The sequence below is a fragment of the Daphnia carinata genome, chromosome 9 (assembly GCF_022539665.2).
Source record: "Daphnia carinata strain CSIRO-1 chromosome 9, CSIRO_AGI_Dcar_HiC_V3, whole genome shotgun sequence".
Classification (NCBI taxonomy): Eukaryota; Metazoa; Arthropoda; class Branchiopoda; order Diplostraca; family Daphniidae; genus Daphnia; species Daphnia carinata.
The window spans coordinates 4,095,595-4,112,207 of record NC_081339.1 but is presented as its reverse complement, the minus strand read 5'-3'; the positions used below and the strand labels follow the sequence as shown (position 1 = coordinate 4,112,207).

The following is a 16,613-nucleotide window of genomic DNA, read 5'->3' as shown; positions in this document are numbered from 1 at the left end:
TTTTAGAAAAGGAGGTGACGTTTGCCTATCGTAGACAATAATTTATAGGGGGTTCTTACTGGCTTTACAGTTTCTGAATGGCATATGATTAGGGCCCGGCGGAATTGTCGCCCTTCGTGGAACATGAAAATGGACTAGGTTTTATTCAAGACGTTTTAAGATGTTTCCTTTCCTGGTGATTCTCGTGAAATGGAACGAATTTCTTGGGCATAGTATTCCGGCGTGTCTGACATTTACCTTTATCACCAATTTTATTTCCAGAAGAAAGCCATGAAAATCAGAACAGAAAATGGCGTGATTATCGATTTATTCACGAAGTGAAAACGGACAACTCTGCCCTATGGAAAAGAAGAATGATTTGCCTCGTCTTTAACTGTCGTACAACCCTGCAGCATTTTCTTCCGCATAATAATAGGTATACAATTTTTTTGTTATTTAAAAAAAAAAACAGGATCATGGTGCCCCAAGGTTTTCAGATCTATAACGGGATTTAAAACCACGTCCATATGCCGAGATTTAAATTTAACATTTCTCGATATTGCAAACGTCTCTGGTTTTATTCATGTTGTAGAACAATCATTCTACTATGGACGAATCGGTCTGAGGACTTTACAAGAAGGAACACTTGATAACGGAACTTTTAGAACAATGATGGAAATTTCTTAAAGAAATTTTCAATATTTTTATTGCTTCCATTTTGGCAAGGACGCCAGAAAGAAAAGAGTAAATTCGTAGTAGCTTTTGCTGTTCGTCCGTTATAGTTTATCCAGCCAACGTTCGTGAAAATTTGCGTTGAAATAAGGCTTCATGTTGGCAATGCTTGTCGCGAAAATCACTAGTGTGCGAGACGGCACAAGCTAACCATTATTTTTTTTTTAATGAAAAAAACCTTTTATTTTTAAACATTTGCAAAACAGCATCAGATTCTAAACCAAAAGGCTAAACAACACGGGGCATTTTTTATTTTTACGATGAGCACTAGACGAGTGCGTGACGGATTGCACCATAAAGAAATATTAACATCACTTGTTTGATTGGTAAGTTTTATTACCAAAATGTCGGTAAAAAATGCTTTTATCGTGTGATGTATCTATACTCAAAGTTGGCGACTGTTGCGTCATTGCGAACGTGCGTCAACGGAAAACAACTCTACTTTTATGGTCAAAATGTATTAACCTCAAAACGTGTGGGTACACTGGACGTTTTATTGATTTCTGCAATGATATTTGCAGTTTACCTTGTGGGTTCCCGTGACTCCGAGATTTTTTCTTTACAAGTATGGAGGTCTTAGATTATTTTATCCTCCATAAGGGAAAAGCACATTGGATTGCCACCCAAAATAACATCTTCAGACGTATTCAAATGGGATTTTTGAAACCTGGATCACTCCACACAATTAAGGTAATGTCAAGAGCGTCTTCAGTTAACGAAAGGCCTGTATTAGCCCAATTTTCATAGCTGTAGGTGGCACTCAAGGAAAGCGGAACACAAAATAAACATTAAACATGATCGATTTGATTGGTAAATGCATCATAAATGGCGCTAATGCGGCCGGGATCTTCTGTAGCCGGTGTAACATCCAGACATTTAGAGTAAGTCCGGAACATAAAAAATCTGTTTTTACAGTCTCAAGTTGAACCACTCTAATGTCTTCTGTGCAGCAACACAGTTTCTACCTGAAAAATTATAAGCTATAATAATCCTACTGCCCTAGAAAAACAAGGGAGATTGTTCTTTCTTTGACACGGTTACCTGTTCTCTCTTTCGGACAAATGATGTTGCACTATCTCACAAAGTCTTCTTTTTTAAAAGGGTCTAAGATATTAATGCCGGCCTTCAATAACAACAAGAAGGGTCTCCAATTTCGAAAATAAGGGGGGAAAAAATGTGTTCTTTTGCGTGCCAAACGAAAATTCACGCACAAACTCGCAGGCTGACGTTACCGAGTTTGGGCATTCCGTTAAAGAGTTCCCTTTCAGTACCATTTTTGGGTTGGTTTAATGACGGCAGATCGAAAATATAAATTTCCATGTCATTCAGTCAGTGCTCAATGTAAATCGCGAATGGGCCAAATATTTGATTCACGCACAGCGATGAATCATGAGCGATTAATATGACGCATTGTTATTTAAGTTCTTTGTATAATTAACAAGAAAAGCGAATTCATTTCTCTGTACACGTACGAAATATTGTCATGTCAGCCATGCAGAACTAACTTTCAAATGTCTAATGTTTGCTTTTGGTAAACCAGGAAAGATTCATCAAGGAGGAGTTGGTGCTGTTAGACCGAAGATTATGCATGCAAGAGATGTACTCAAATCAAAGGAGACATCTGGGCGGATTCGAATTAAATCCACTAACAGCCTTACCTTCTCACATTTTCAAGTGTAGCTAATTGGAGGTAGAGTCGGCAAGAAAAACTAAAAAAAAAAAAAAAAGGTAACCATTTTTCGTTTGTGTTTTGTTTGTTAGAAAATATGCTTACCCTACCCGAGGCTTCCTGCAGGACCTATTGAAAAGCGACACAAAAGAAAAGCGGCTGCATAGTAGTCCAACACAGTTTTGAAGCTCACAAGTCCAGCATGAAATAGCTGTTTAGGTCAGAGACCTAAAGAAAAATAAGTTCTCTTCTCGTGTTCAGTTTGCTCTTCGTTTACGTTAACCCAAAGGTAACGTCCATTTGTCTAGAATTGTGTTTTCTAAACTGACATTCTAAAAAACACTAGTCACACAGCGATACGCCTCCTTTGTTTGTTACATCCCTATCTTAAGTGAGATCTAGTTGGACAAAACGTACATCTTTTAACTGAAGCGTGAAGTTCTTAAAGAAAAGCCCCCAAAAAATTCGGTCGGTTGAGAGAAAAAACGAAAATGGGAACGGCCCACATTTATGGGGATTTACGTAATAGCTTTTTGGACACCCTTTAGTGAACATCTGATGTCAAGAAAGTTTTTTTTCTGTAGCCTATTTCACATTTGCTGTTTGACACCGTTCCCAACGATAAAAAAAATCACGTGAACTTAATTGGATATTTTATTTTTCAAAGATAGAAACGAATTCGAAACAGTTCAATCGTTCCAATTTTTACGACTATCGGCGTAAACATTCGTTAGCGAAGCTTTCTCTCTTTATGGTTATCTACTGTAGTGCATTCATGATAAATATTGGCACTTCCATTGCTGCCTTGATCCTTTCATAATTTTTTTTTCTGATTTGTTACATGTAAGCTTTGAATTGTACCCACCTTCTCACAGTAAACAACAGGTGACATGTGATGAGCTAATAGCAAGTTTACATCGTAGGGTTAGGGGGTCATAAGGTCGCAAAGAGGATGTAGCATCCAGCTGATTAGCAAAAATTGTTTCCCTCAACCATGACTGTGCAAACTTCATTATCGAATAGCAAAATGCAAAGGAAAGAGTTTTCCTCTTTTAACGGGAGTAATGTCACGAATCAATGCGTCTTTGAATTCGATGCTCGTTTTCCGCCTCGTCTCGGACGATAAATTTGTGCAAAGTGAAGAAACGAACTGAAATGTTTATCGAAATGTATAGATTCAAGCAATTAAAAGAGGAGTCATCAGATAATACAGATATTAAACGTCTTTTTTTAATGGCATTTCTTTTAGATGGGGCAGCACCTGTCGTCGTTTCACGCCAAACATCTGGACTATGCTGTGGCTTCCTAAAAGAGTTTGCGCGAGTTGAAGGGTAATCATCCTACGGGGATTCCAAGGATTGTTTACGACATTCTTGCACGCTGTTTATCTTCTTTGGCCTTCTACTTTCATCCTCGTTAAGTTTTTCGTCCTGTTTTCCTGTCCATTGTCTCCGCTAATTTGCTGTCAAAAGTACCGATTTAGCGATGACTGAACGAAGGCTCTTGTTTACTGAAATCATCCAGGTGTGACACGGGCGGCGCCTGATGATAGAAAAATGAAAGAAGAGGAAGATCAGACCGGAACAGAAGGACGAGGATCCCATCGGCGAGCGCTGGAGCGCAACGACGAAACATCCTCGAACGGAAATGTTACCACGTTGCACGACAGAGTAGCACACCACCCATACGAGAAATAGAATGAGCCGTAGGAGAAATTCACGACTTGCAAAACTTTGGTAAGTTTAAAATAAAGAAGGAGAAAGCAAATTAAACTTCACGAAGTTTGACTTACATTTATTGATATTGGTCCCATACATAACAAGAATGTAGACATAACAAGAATGTAGGCTATACTTTCTTTTATGTTAGCGGCTCGGTTGTGTACGTATAAAGGACGGTGCAAACGGTCTCTCTATGGCTCTCTTGTTTCTCCGTTTCGGGAAAAAATTACGACACTCTTAAGCGAGCTCCGTTCGGGACTCAGTCGCTCTCGCGCCTCGCTAGCATGTCGACGCATCTCGAAGCACGACCATAGTTCCAGCATTGTGCTTGAATTGTCTTAGTTTTCGAAATACTTCGTCTTTTCAGAGAAAAATGGCTATCAAAAATCTAATTGTTTTTACCTGTTGGTGGTCGTTGACGACCGTGTTCCAGGTGATGGCTAACGAGAATCTAGAACCACTACCGGTGATTGTTACTCCGATTCATTACCGATTAACATTGTTACCCGTCCTGGAAGACAATCCTCGTTTGTGCGGTCACGTTTGGATCGATGTGAAAGCTCGTGCTGAAACGAATTTGATTGTTCTTCACGCGTCGGACCTGACCATCATCAAAGCGATTGTGTTGCCGGTGTCATCGGACGCGAGTGAAAGAGGAAATCAATTTAAATCCGAAGATGGATTAATGGTGGAGAATTTCTGCTTCGCTACCGCTGTTTATCACGATACGAACGCAGACGACAGCAACATTGCTCTCGATCATCACGCGGACGGCCAGAAGCAGTTGAGTAGCATTCTCTTAAGAGAAGTGTTGAAAAAGGGAGCCTATTATCGCATTGGATTGTTGTATACCGGCAACATCTATGAGGCTAATAAAGGATTCTTCCGCGCTACCTACGAAGTTGGCAATAAATCCGATTGCTGCAAGAGGTAATTTAAATAATCAAATATTACCTAAAAACGATACAAACCTTATTGAAAATTAACAGGACGATTGCGGCCACACAATTAGAAGCCATTCACGGTACTTTGTTTTAAAAAATAACAATGTTATTCGAGGAAAATGTTGTTGATGAAAACTTGTGTTTAACGAGTGTTTAATTAATAGCTCGCAGGTTATTCCCTTGCATAGACGAGCCGGCACAGAAAGCCACTTTTCAGCTAATGGTTGGACATCATTTTACTCTAAAAGCCATCAACAATATGCCGCTGAAATCTTCTACACGCATGTACGTGAAAAACAGCAAAATCATCTACATAATGCATTAACGTTTTATTCTTAACGCTCCATCTGCTTGCCTCGATGTGACAGGTCTACCGTTGACAATTGGGTTTGGGATACATTTGACACGACTCCCGTAATGTCCACCTACCTGCTTGCGTGCGTGTTAACCGAATTCAACCATGTGGAAACAACTTATCATTCAATTAGTGGAAAGGACGTCGCCGTGCGACTGTGGACGCATCAGCACCGTCTCGGCCATTTGGATTTTGCCCTCAACTTGATACCCAAGGCGTTGAATAAATTAGAGAATTACCTGGGTGTCCCATATTCGTTACCCAAACTGGACGTGGTTGCCTTACCTGGATACGAAGAAGGCAAAGCAATGGAAAATTGGGGACTCATAATTCATAGCGAAATGAATCTACTGGTCGACGAGACGACCGATGATATAGACAAGTCTATAGTTGGTGCTACCATCGTTCATGAATTAGCTCATCAGTGGTTCGGCAACCTCGTTAGCTCCACGTCATGGGATGATATTTGGACGAACGAAGGACTCACGACCCTGTTCGAATCAGCTATTCTGGAACAGGTATACGTTGCCTGCTGATAATGGCTTCCAACTTTGGTATTATACACCTCTGCCGTTTCCAGGTTGCGTCCGATTTGGAATACGAAACAGTGATGCTCGTTTTCCTCCAAGAGGTCATGAGGAGTGACTTGTTAAGCACTCAATTCGCTTTGAGTGCTCCGGCTAGCCGTTATCCTAGTGTCGATGAGAAATTCGACGTCATCGCTTATGCGAAAGGTACGTAGCAAAAAAAATCTACGTAACCGATCTGTTGAATTTAACGAAGATAAATCTTATCTGGATAGGTGCTGCGATTTTTCGTATGGCTAGGAGCTTTGTTGGCGAAGAGGCGTTCCAGTCTGCCATCCGCAGATATCTTAACAAATAGCAAGTTTTACTTATTTTTTTTTGTTGTATAATAATTTTAGGATTATTTTAATTTTGGATTTGAATAGCCAATATGCAAGTGCAAATAGCACAGATCTGTGGAACCTCATCAATCAAGAAGCCCGTCGAACGCATACCATTTCTGGGCGGATGAACGTTGCCCGAATAATGAAAACATGGACACAACAGCCGGGCTATCCTCTCATTCACGTTCACCGCAGCAAAAACGGAATCATGCACATCAGCCAGGTAACAGAAATCAATCAAAACGTTATAAAGAACTACACACAATCCGCACCTTTTCTTTTCATAGAGGCCATTCAAAAACTCGGATTCGCCCCCAAAGGAAAACGCCACAATGGCCGTTTCAGTGTCGTGGTGGGTCCCCATTTCAATGACCAACGGAGAAGATTTAAAGTTTTCACCAAAGGATAGACTTCCCGTTGCCTGGTTATCACCTAGGAAGCCTTCGATGGAGTTGCAAGGCACGATAGGCAACAACACTTGGGTGTTGGTGAACCCGCAAGTTGGCAACTACTATCGTGTCAACTACGATCGCCGTAATTGGGACCTTCTCGCTGAACAATTGATGCGCAACCACACGGTCATTCCGTTTGTCACACGATCACAACTCGTCGACGATGCTTTCGTGATGGGACACGCCAAAATTATTTCGTACGACGTAGCACTTGAATTAATTCGTTATCTATCGCATACGAACGACGACGTGCTAATCCGGAGAATGGCCCAAAGTCATATTCAATTTTTGGAAGGTATAGCTGCGAACAGCATACAAAATCCCGACAAAAAGGTATAACCAAAGAAAAAATCATAAATTAAAATAGTTTTAAAGTGTTTATTTTGTAGAAAATGATTAAGAATATGTCATCGTTTATCACACGAGAGCGAAAATCACGAATGGCAAAAATGTCGGCAGGTGATCCAGGCCGTGGCGATTGCGATTCCGGAGATCACCAGTGCGTGAATAAAGCGCTCCTACTTTTCCGTGATTTCATTGATGGAACTATCCAACCACGCGATGACAGGTGAGCTTCAAAATATTAATCCTTGTTTTCATTAAAGTAATAGTTTAATCGTAGATCCGCCAACACTGATTCTGTGTGGTGTGCAGCCGTCCGCCACGGAAGCCAGCCGGAATGGAACTTTGCGTGGAACACCACCACTTCGTACGGTGATCAAATGTTACCTGAAACGAGGAAGATGCTCAAAGCGATGTGCTGTACAACTGATTCAATCCACGCCAAACAATTGTTAACAAGAGTTTTACATCCAAACATTAAACAAGGACCCAAAGAGACGTTGATGATAATGCAGCGATTGGTTAAAAATCCGTCCGTCCGTCAAGTTGCTGTCACATTCATTTTATCCAATTGGGATTTCCTCGACAAATAGTAAGCTTTGTTTTATTTTGTACTCAATTTTTTTTATCAACTCGAAGCAGAATGTGATGGGTCCAATTGTGCCCAATTATTATCTTAATCTAGTTTCAAAAATCCATACGTGATGTCTGAATTGCTGACTGCTATGGCCAAGCATTCGTATTCGATCGAGGAGCTGGAGAAGGTTTAATTATTTACTGTTTTTTCTATTAGTATTCAACCTGACGTGGATCTGATTTTATGCACAGGTGAAAGCTTTTGTTGTAAATCATTCAAAGGAGCTGACATCAGGAGGTGTCAGTCGTATTATGGCTGCGATAAACAACAATATGGAATGGCTGGAACTCGCCACGGATGACCCACGAGCAATTGTTGAATACTGAAAATTAAGAAACGAAAGAAACTAAATCTGTGTTTAAACAACAGATATATGCCAATTTCTTCGTAATATTGTATCCGGAGCGCAGTGGCCTTGTAACTAAATGCGTAATTTTGTACAGATTATAAGGTAACCCAGTGTTGTGGAAACCACATAATGTATTGTTCCTCGCTAATCGGTGTATGCACTGTGTAAGTTTAATCGAAGGTGAATATCTATTACCAGCTCATTTTAAGGTACGTAAGTAAACCTCCAAAAACCGCATTAAGAAATACACCGCGATTTTTACGGGGTGAATGTCGGAAGATCATACATTGCTATTGGAAATATGAAATATTTGTCTTAACACAACTCACGGTAGGTTGTTTTACTAAACGATGCATATACATAGATGGCGTTTGCTGCCTCTTTCGGTCGCGGTACGATGAGCTTTCGGCGTTCAAACTGGATTCGTTTAAAACCGCACTGCAGGTTTGTTTCTTATCTCAACATCACGTGCTTGTCGTTTGATTCTTTGAAGCGTAATACGCTAATGAATGAAATGTTTTGGTGACACTATTAAAATTCTTGTCATCGCAGTGCAGCTAATCGTCCAACAGAGTCAAACAAAGTCGCGTCCCAAAAAGATGCTGGGCAGGTTTTTTTTTAGTGTGGCTGGGGGACTTCTAACGTTCACAGTCGTTTATTAAACATAATAAGTTTAAACCATGAAGTTTATTTGCATTCAGATCTACTGATGATTATCTTGCATGTCAAAAAATCAAATTTCCGTTTTCTTTACATAAAAAATTTCCAAGTCATCATCGTTGCATGGAGGAATGGATTCTACAGAAAACGTGACTGCGGTGATACAGATAACACGAAAAGGTACAGATACCGTTAGTACCATCACCTATTCTAACGAATAAGAACGCTTTTGTCATCAAAGTATTCGATTTTCAATATTAGTTTTAACATAAGAGACGTTAACGTGACGTCTGCTTTCCTTAAAGGACGAACGGCCAAGTGAATATTGGACACACTATCGGTTTTTGGCGTTCTAGTTACAATGCCCTAAAGTGCTCTGTCCATTGTTTGTATTGATGGCCGACTGACAAAATTAAAAAGACTGATCTCATTTTATCCATATCTATCGAATGACAGAATGTGAGATGCTGAAAATTGTGGGAAACCACATTCAAATATCTAACCTATATTCCCAATCCAGCCTTTGGTCATTACAATGCTCTCACTGTAGAAAACTGAGTTGGCTGCTCGCCCGACACCATTTCGATGTACCGTACAACATTCCCATCGTATTAAATACATGGAAAAGGAAAACAAGTATTTCTATCGTTGCTGTATAGACTTTTCTTATTGTTTGTGCCAGACCATGCAGTTCATTCAAAGTCCACGACTACAGTAAAATTCCTTTGACAGATAACATTATGCATGCGACCTCTTCTGCTAAAGTTTGGATGTACCATAAAAAGAGACTCGTCGCTCCTTTTTGGCCTCGTCTTCCATTTAATGCTTTGTTCTTTTCCTACTTACCAAAGCTTCCTGCTTAAAGTTCCGTCAAACATAAACATGACTTCAGAATTGAGCACAATGTAAAGTAACAGGACAGAGAAAGTTAGTCAGCCAATTTACCAAACAGTATTGAAAGCCGCCAAACCTGATTGTTATCACTACGAATGAACTCAATGCAAGTCATCCTTTCTCGCCCATTTATTTTCAATAACAAAAGTATAATTCAAATTAGTTATATAATGTACTGCAGTGACATTGTTTTTTAATTTTCCGTATTTTATTCAGGAGAATTGTAGGAATATTTGCAACCTCGCGTTACGCAATTTACACTTGAAGCAGTCGACCTTTTCGTAAGACGTGAAGGCACAGTACATAGTTCAGTGACGAGATTGATGGCAAAGGTGTCAGAGGTGAGAGTTAAGGCAGGAAAGTAGTCACGTTGTGAACAGGTGAGCTCAGAATGCGATTGATTTCTCTTTGCTTCAAGCAATAGTCCACCATATTCCAACGAGATCGAGAAGCCACATGTGAACATTGTAACCCACATGCTGGCAGTGATTCGTCTGCTACTGTCAGTTAGTGTCGTTTTTATCTTTCCTTTTGGTAGCTATATTGTGTATATACGTAAATATCCTGCTCTCGATAACAAGCGTGATACAATTAGTTCAAGCAGGAGGCCATCACACAACTCCGTACAATGCGGTTGCCAACGTAAATTGAGAGGAGGCCCCTCAGGTATTCTTGTCTGTCTGCCAGCTCCTCATCTGAAGGGAGAAAATGGTAACCGTCAGTCCGTGCACGGCGTGGATGCTGATCACAAGCATAGTACATTTATTCTGTATTTTTAGCTGCCCTTAACAAGTGTTAAACTGTTCCAAACATATTCAATTGTATTACGTGCACTAAACTTTGTGTTTGTGGTAACAACATGCTGTGTTTGAAAATGAGCTGTGGTTGGTCGCCTTCAACATGGAAAGTTCTACTAATTGCTTTTTATTTTGTGGAACTAGTCGTTACAAAAGCGGCTCACGGTGACGGGGAAAACCGAAATCCTTTCCGACTTCCTGACGCCATATCTCCGATTCATTACCAGCTGACTCTTTTGCCCGTTATTGAAGAAAATCCTCGGCTGTGTGGCCATGTTTGGATCAACGTGACTGTCAACTCACCTACCAATGCGATAGTTCTCCACGGACAAGTGCTTCCAGTGGAGTCGGTTGTTTATGCCGATGAGGAAGTGACCGACAACGAAGGATCTCGACTGCTCGTGGAAAGGATGTGCTTCTCCGGCGTACTTGATGCGCTGGATTCGTTGAGCGATGACAAGCCAAAGAATCGAGACGACAAAGACATTGCCCAATCTGTTCACCTGGACGAAGATACTGAGCAGATGATAATTATACTGAAAGAAGAATTGATTGTCGGTGCATTCTATCGTATAGGCATTCTTTACCTGGGAGAGATAAATGACGGTGACAACATTGGATTCTTCCGTGTCCAGAAAAAACAAGAAGATAATTGCTGCCGCCAAAGGTACTTTAATTTGAGAAAACAAGAGCCTCGAAAATTACACAGGAAATTGAACGGCCTTTCTTTTACATGTTGAATTGTTGGGGTATCATTATTTACTCATCAGATGGATTGGATCAACACAGCTGGAAGCTACCCATGGTGATCTCATTTACTAACATAGTGATTATGTATAGGAAGTCCTATGAATAGCTTGCTATTCCACTGCCCTACATATTGGCTTTGTGTTTTTCTTTTTGTTTTTCATGTATTCAAATCTATCGTTATTCTTATACATTTTTGGTGTGTGCCTTCTTTTGTGGTAAACATAATCTTTAGTTTTCTCATGTGTCATTAGCTCGTAAGGTATTCCCTTGTTTCGACGAGCCCGCATTCAAAGCTACCATCGAGCTCACACTCGGTCATGATTCTAAACTTAGAGCCATCTCAAATATGCCTTTAAATTCGTCGACATCTTTGTAAGTTAAAGAAATACGGAAGCAAAACTGCCAGAATGTTAACGATAATTATTTTACGTCTAGGAAGACTGTTGATGACTGGGATTGGACTACGTTTGAAAGGACACCAATTATGTCTACCTATTTGCTGGCTTGCGTCATTTCCGAACTCGAGTACTTGGAGACCAGCTACCTGTCGACCGATGGGCGGAATATTACCATCAGACTATGGACTGAGAAACCGAAATTTAGCCAACTCGATTTGGCCTACCGTTTGGTGCCTACGATTATGGAGACGCTTGAAAATTATTTCGGGATTCCATATACACTTCCAAAGCTAGATATGGTGTCTCTCCCAGGATACGATTTGGCTCGTGCTATGGAAAACTGGGGCGTAATTGTACAAAGGTAAATGATGAATTCTTTATTTGTAAAATTTAGTATTTATTGATGAATTTTCTTTTCAACCAACGTTAGCGAATCTACTCTCCTTCAGGAAAGTGACGCAAGTGATCCAATGGAAAAGGCCATTTTTGCAATCACTATTGTTCATGAGATTGCTCATCAGTGGTTTGGTAACCTAGTAACATCTCGTTGGTGGTAAATTCATTTTCTAATATGTTCTGTGCTGGATTAAACTAATAATTAGTCGAGTTTTAGGTCAGATATCTGGTTCAACGAAGGGCTTGCCACGCTATTTGAGAATATTGTTCTCAATGAGGTTTTTTTCTTCATCAATCTAGTTATTGCTCATTGGTTTTTAATAATTTAAAATGTTGATTAGATTGCCCCTGAATTGGGAGTGGATGTCATTACGGTCTTGTTCTTCCAACAAGCGCTGTTTCACGATACCCTGAACATATCCATACCTCTGAACTACCCAGTTGAACTCCTGCCAACCATCGAACATAAATTTGATGGATTCGCTTACGCCAAAGGTTAATTAATTAACGCTTGTTTACCTTATGTAATTTTTTTCCATCTTGGGTTTTGTAGCTTCCGTGATTTTTAGGATGGTTAGAGCATTTGTTGGGGACGAAGCATTCAAGAGTGCTCTTCACCGCTACTTTAGTCAGTTGTAAGATTATTTGATTATGAAATGGTCGCTTTCAATTTTGCTGAAGCGATTTAATTTACTTACTCAGCCGATTTAAAGCCGCTAGCAGTACAGACTTTTGGGCTATTCTCACCCAAGAGTCCCGCCGTGCATGCACTCTTTCTACCCGCAAACATATTGGCCGAATTATGAAGACATGGACTGAACAGTCAGGTTATCCTTTGATTCAAGTTGATCGCAACCCGAACGGCACCATCCAGCTTACACAGGTAGAGGCGTATTTAGTTACATCCTATGTCCTAGAAAATTCATCGTATTTTCCATTTATAAGACGCCCTTTATTGATTCGAGCAACCCTTTGACGGATAACTTTACGGAAACGGTTGCTTGGTGGGTCCCCATCTCAATGACCAGTGGCGCTGATCCGAAATTCTCTCTGGAAGATAGAATACCAGTTGCGTGGCTCACTCCAAAAGTTCCTTCCGTAGCTATTGAAGGTCCTGACGATACCAATGTCTGGATCTTAGTCAATCTTCAATACAGCGGTTACTACCGTGTTAATTATGATCGGCTGGGATGGGAGCTATTATCAGAGCAGCTGATGCGCAACCATACGGTTATTCCACCGTTGAATCGAGCTCAACTTATTGACGATGTTTTCACTTTATGCCACATCAAAATGCTGCCGTACGAAGTTAGTATGAGGTTGATCGAGTACCTAGGCCGAGCTGATGAGGAGACCTTTGTTCGGAGTGTGGCAGTTGGCCATGTTGGTCGGATCCAGCAGATGATGGCGCTCCAAGGAATCCATGATGAGAAACTTGATGTATTTTAATTTGATTAATTATTAATTTAATTTGAACTGTAACTAAACTAATGCTGTATGATCCTACAGGTAATGGTTAAGGTTATGATGACTTACATTGTACCTACACAGAATACCGAGTCCAGAAACAATTATAATTCCGGACAGCTTGATGTTCATTGCCATAGTGAGGACAAAATATGTGTTGATCATATTCTTGATCTCTTCCGTGACTACATTAACGGCAATGTGACGACAACGCAATCCAAGTACGTTGCATCTTAATTATTCTGTACTAAACTGGAATCCGCAATTTTTGGTGTAATGATTATTACCATCGAAACAGCTTAATGAAGAAACACTTCGAAGATATTTGGTGCACAGCATTACGTAACGGAGGTCCTATGGAATGGTCTTATGCCTGGAACAGAAGTCGTTGTGCTTCTACCACATTGTTGGAGAAAAAAAAAATTCTAAAAGCAATGGCTTGCACTACGGATACAAATCGCATCAAGCAATTGCTTTCCCGGGTTTTTCTTCCAAAGATTTTGCAGGAACCAATTGAAACGTCAGTCATCCTCAACAGTTTTGCGAAGAATCCTTCTGCGCGAGCGTTAGCTATGAAGTTCGTAATGCTGAATTGGGCGTTCCTCAACAAACAGTGAGTTAACGGCTGTGTGAAATTCTACTTTATTGTTAGTTTGAGTAAACATTTCTCGTAGTTTCCGAAATGCTCCCCGGTTGCGAGATCTTCTTGTGGCTGTCACGCGGCATTCCTCCTCACTTCAAGAACTTGACAAGGTTCGTTCTTTAGCTAATAGTCACTTAAAGCATGTTATGTTTCTAAAACTTGTTGCCTTTGCAAAAAATAAGGTGAACGAATTTCTGGAAGACAAATCGAACGAGCTTGGTTCCACAGTTATTGATCTCATCGTTGCTACAATCAGCAGTAACATACGGCAGATTGAGTTACAGAAGCTACACCTAAAGTATAACACTTTAATTGGTGGTATAGGAAGTGATTTGACTCGCCTGGAAGAAAATTTTACTTCTGTAATCTGAGTTAAATTGTGATATTGTTGTTAGGTTGATTTGGTTACGGTTATGAATTTTATACCTTCCACCGCAACACTGGTATGACTTCCGTTAACTCCCCCCGATGTCGAGGGTTGTAAGAGTATTTTCAGAATGAAAAAAGGAAGTATTTTTATTTATAAATAAGCAAAAAAATGATTAATATTGATGTTTCTCTTGTATACCAAATTCGTTTATCATGTATTACATCCATATCATACATATCCATATACATACATCACATACATATCACATCAGCCTGTAGTGGTTGGTTTTTCAACTTGGAAAGTGTCTCAGCATATAAGTAATCAACAGTGATAAGGTATACATGATCTTGATTTAATTTTGTATGATAAATGCAAATCCAGTTGGGGTTTTATAAAACTTCAGTATCTTAACTTCAACATCACGTGTTCACCTTTATACCTGTTATGTAACGGTAAGTAAGATAAAGCTGTCCCGTGAGCAGGATAATCCACAATGACGGTGCTTATTTGTGCTATTTAATAATTTGTTCTTGTTGGGTTGTGATCAGTTCTGTTATTCTTATCTGTTGCGAAAAGCCGTTCGATTGTGGTAAGAAAATGGTTTGGTTGATTTTCAATGTCATTTCATTTAATTAATCAGTAAACCAGAAAAATTAACTTTTGATATTTCAGTTGACAGAAAATGAGGTACACCCAATCACTAGTTTTTATAATGGGGGTTGTGTTGCTGGCCAGTGGTTGTTTGGCGAAACCAAGCTCTCGCATTACCGTCATGGAAAATGAAAAAGTGCTGGATTCTGATAACCAGTTCATTCTACGTTGGACAGTACTTGAAGGTACAGGTGATATTGAAATAGAAATGCAAGTGAATTGCACTGGATGGTTGGGGATCAGTTTTGCTGAAGGTCAGATTGGTCAGCCCGGCTCATACAGCGATGTTATCATGGGTGGATTCAACGACGAACTTCAGATTGGTTACATCGAGGTATTAAAATACAAATAAAAATAACTACCTCATGGTATAATTTTACTGTTGATATACAGGACAGGCACATTTATCTAGAAAATCCTGATCCAGCTAATGGACATCTTTTTGATGATAGCAATGATATTTTACTGATAAGTGCTACCTATGAGGAGCCATGGAGTATTGTTCGCTTTGCAAGAAGTCTCAACACTGGGGATCCCCAAGATATTGCTATTGTGGTAAGTTATACCATACTAAAGGATATGTACAATTATACATATAAAGCAGATAACTAAAATATTTAAAAAAAAATTATCTTGTGGGATGTTTATATAACCACAGCCTGGACCAATGACAGTTGGCTGGACCTATTCTTCCACAGATGATACGTCTCTTGGTCATGACGTAGCTGGCTTCAGCCGAGTTACCTTCATTTCTGTTTAGCAGGTGGACAAATTTCTACAGGAATCCATGGGGATTTGCTTAAATTTTCTTAGCCTAAATATAAAATATACGTATTTGGAAATCATCTTTTACCCAGTATATATAGAATGCTGATTTCAAAATTCATAAATATTTCGAAAAAATGTGTATGAATTTATAAAACTGTTTCAAATAGTCTCAGTCGCTTAAAGAGTATTGCACTTGTACAGTTGTACCTTTCTTTTCTGTAACAGTGTTTTCCAGATGTATATTGTCCGTTTCGGCACTCTGGCATTGTTGTAAATGTGACAGTTTATTATTCATATTAGCCCCGGAAGCTAAAGCATAGAATTAGTCATAAGTTCGTTTTTCGTTCGCGGTTTTTTGGCTTATGCTCCACAACTTGCAAAAGTATTTAAATTTACTAAAAAAATTTTATTTCATTTACTTATGTTCCATCCCAAATACAAATAGCTTCTCTGGTAATCTACAACTAACAGCATATTGACAAGTTTGATAACCGAATTTCTTTTATTGTTGCTATTGAATTCCTTGATGAAGATGGTAAAATTTCTTCTGCCAGTTGCCGGAATTAGTAAATTTGTGGACACTTATCATACGTGTGAAGTCAGAAACTTTACGTTAAATTACATTGACAGTTGCAGCCGAAAACACATCTGTATTTCACCCACAAATGAATGAAAATTTGGCCAGGATTTATTACTGAGAGGAAAGCGTAATACAGTATTTTATTATCA

At 39.6% G+C, this 16,613-nt stretch overlaps 3 protein-coding genes and 1 long non-coding RNA gene across 5 annotated transcripts; all 4 read left to right on the top strand.

Annotated features, from left to right (window-relative positions):
* Positions 1–1,101: 1,101 nt before the first annotated feature.
* LOC130688921 (uncharacterized) lies at positions 1,102–2,870 on the top strand. The gene is made up of 5 exons (XR_009000579.2): positions 1,102–1,168; positions 1,233–1,401; positions 1,459–1,592; positions 2,252–2,401; positions 2,473–2,870. It is a non-coding gene; the product is annotated as an uncharacterized LOC130688921 (long non-coding RNA).
* A 1,426-nt stretch (positions 2,871–4,296) lies between these two features.
* Positions 4,297–8,342, top strand: LOC130688858 (thyrotropin-releasing hormone-degrading ectoenzyme-like). The gene is made up of 12 exons (XM_057511868.2): positions 4,297–5,031; positions 5,091–5,125; positions 5,210–5,330; positions 5,414–5,918; positions 5,981–6,134; positions 6,203–6,284; positions 6,353–6,533; positions 6,598–7,095; positions 7,152–7,330; positions 7,385–7,696; positions 7,790–7,868; positions 7,933–8,342. Exons 1-12 carry the CDS (start codon positions 4,475–4,477, stop codon positions 8,065–8,067), a joined length of 2,838 nt encoding a protein of 945 aa, XP_057367851.1. The 5' UTR covers positions 4,297–4,474; the 3' UTR covers positions 8,068–8,342.
* Positions 8,343–10,043: 1,701 nt separating this feature from the next.
* On the top strand, positions 10,044–14,581 carry LOC130688857 (aminopeptidase N-like). Of its 2 annotated transcripts, none has more exons than XM_057511866.2 (15): positions 10,044–10,178; positions 10,240–11,108; positions 11,212–11,246; positions 11,443–11,563; positions 11,627–11,950; positions 12,020–12,142; positions 12,203–12,263; positions 12,327–12,480; positions 12,539–12,620; positions 12,688–12,868; positions 12,931–13,425; positions 13,495–13,673; positions 13,751–14,065; positions 14,127–14,205; positions 14,278–14,581. In XM_057511866.2, the coding sequence occupies exons 2-15, from the start codon at positions 10,504–10,506 to the stop codon at positions 14,464–14,466; spliced, it is 2,943 nt and encodes a 980-aa protein (XP_057367849.1). In that variant the 5' UTR covers positions 10,044–10,178; positions 10,240–10,503; the 3' UTR covers positions 14,467–14,581. The 2 variants fall into 2 exon arrangements, with proteins under 2 accessions (XP_057367849.1, XP_057367850.1); XM_057511867.2 differs by having other exon boundaries at positions 10,086–10,150.
* A 400-nt stretch (positions 14,582–14,981) lies between these two features.
* Positions 14,982–16,613, top strand: LOC130688895 (uncharacterized). The gene is made up of 4 exons (XM_057511911.2): positions 14,982–15,054; positions 15,138–15,450; positions 15,510–15,671; positions 15,775–16,613. The coding sequence occupies exons 2-4, from the start codon at positions 15,148–15,150 to the stop codon at positions 15,874–15,876; spliced, it is 567 nt and encodes a 188-aa protein (XP_057367894.1). The 5' UTR covers positions 14,982–15,054; positions 15,138–15,147; the 3' UTR covers positions 15,877–16,613.

Excerpts from the sequence above, each read along its gene's own strand:
- LOC130688858 (XM_057511868.2), top strand. The coding sequence starts at position 4,475 with ATGGCTATCAAAAATCTAATTGTTTTTACCTGTTGGTGGTCGTTGACG. Across the intron at positions 5,032-5,090 it reads AAATCCGATTGCTGCAAGAG|GACGATTGCGGCCACACAAT; the intron begins GTAATTTAAATA and ends GAAAATTAACAG. Across the intron at positions 7,697-7,789 it reads TGGGATTTCCTCGACAAATA|TTTCAAAAATCCATACGTGA; the intron begins GTAAGCTTTGTT and ends ATCTTAATCTAG.
- LOC130688857 (XM_057511866.2), top strand. The coding sequence starts at position 10,504 with ATGCTGTGTTTGAAAATGAGCTGTGGTTGGTCGCCTTCAACATGGAAA. Across the intron at positions 11,951-12,019 it reads TGGGGCGTAATTGTACAAAG|CGAATCTACTCTCCTTCAGG; the intron begins GTAAATGATGAA and ends AACCAACGTTAG. Across the intron at positions 12,143-12,202 it reads CTAGTAACATCTCGTTGGTG|GTCAGATATCTGGTTCAACG; the intron begins GTAAATTCATTT and ends GTCGAGTTTTAG.
- LOC130688895 (XM_057511911.2), top strand. The coding sequence starts at position 15,148 with ATGAGGTACACCCAATCACTAGTTTTTATAATGGGGGTTGTGTTGCTG. Across the intron at positions 15,451-15,509 it reads TTCAGATTGGTTACATCGAG|GACAGGCACATTTATCTAGA; the intron begins GTATTAAAATAC and ends GTTGATATACAG. Across the intron at positions 15,672-15,774 it reads CCCAAGATATTGCTATTGTG|CCTGGACCAATGACAGTTGG; the intron begins GTAAGTTATACC and ends ATATAACCACAG.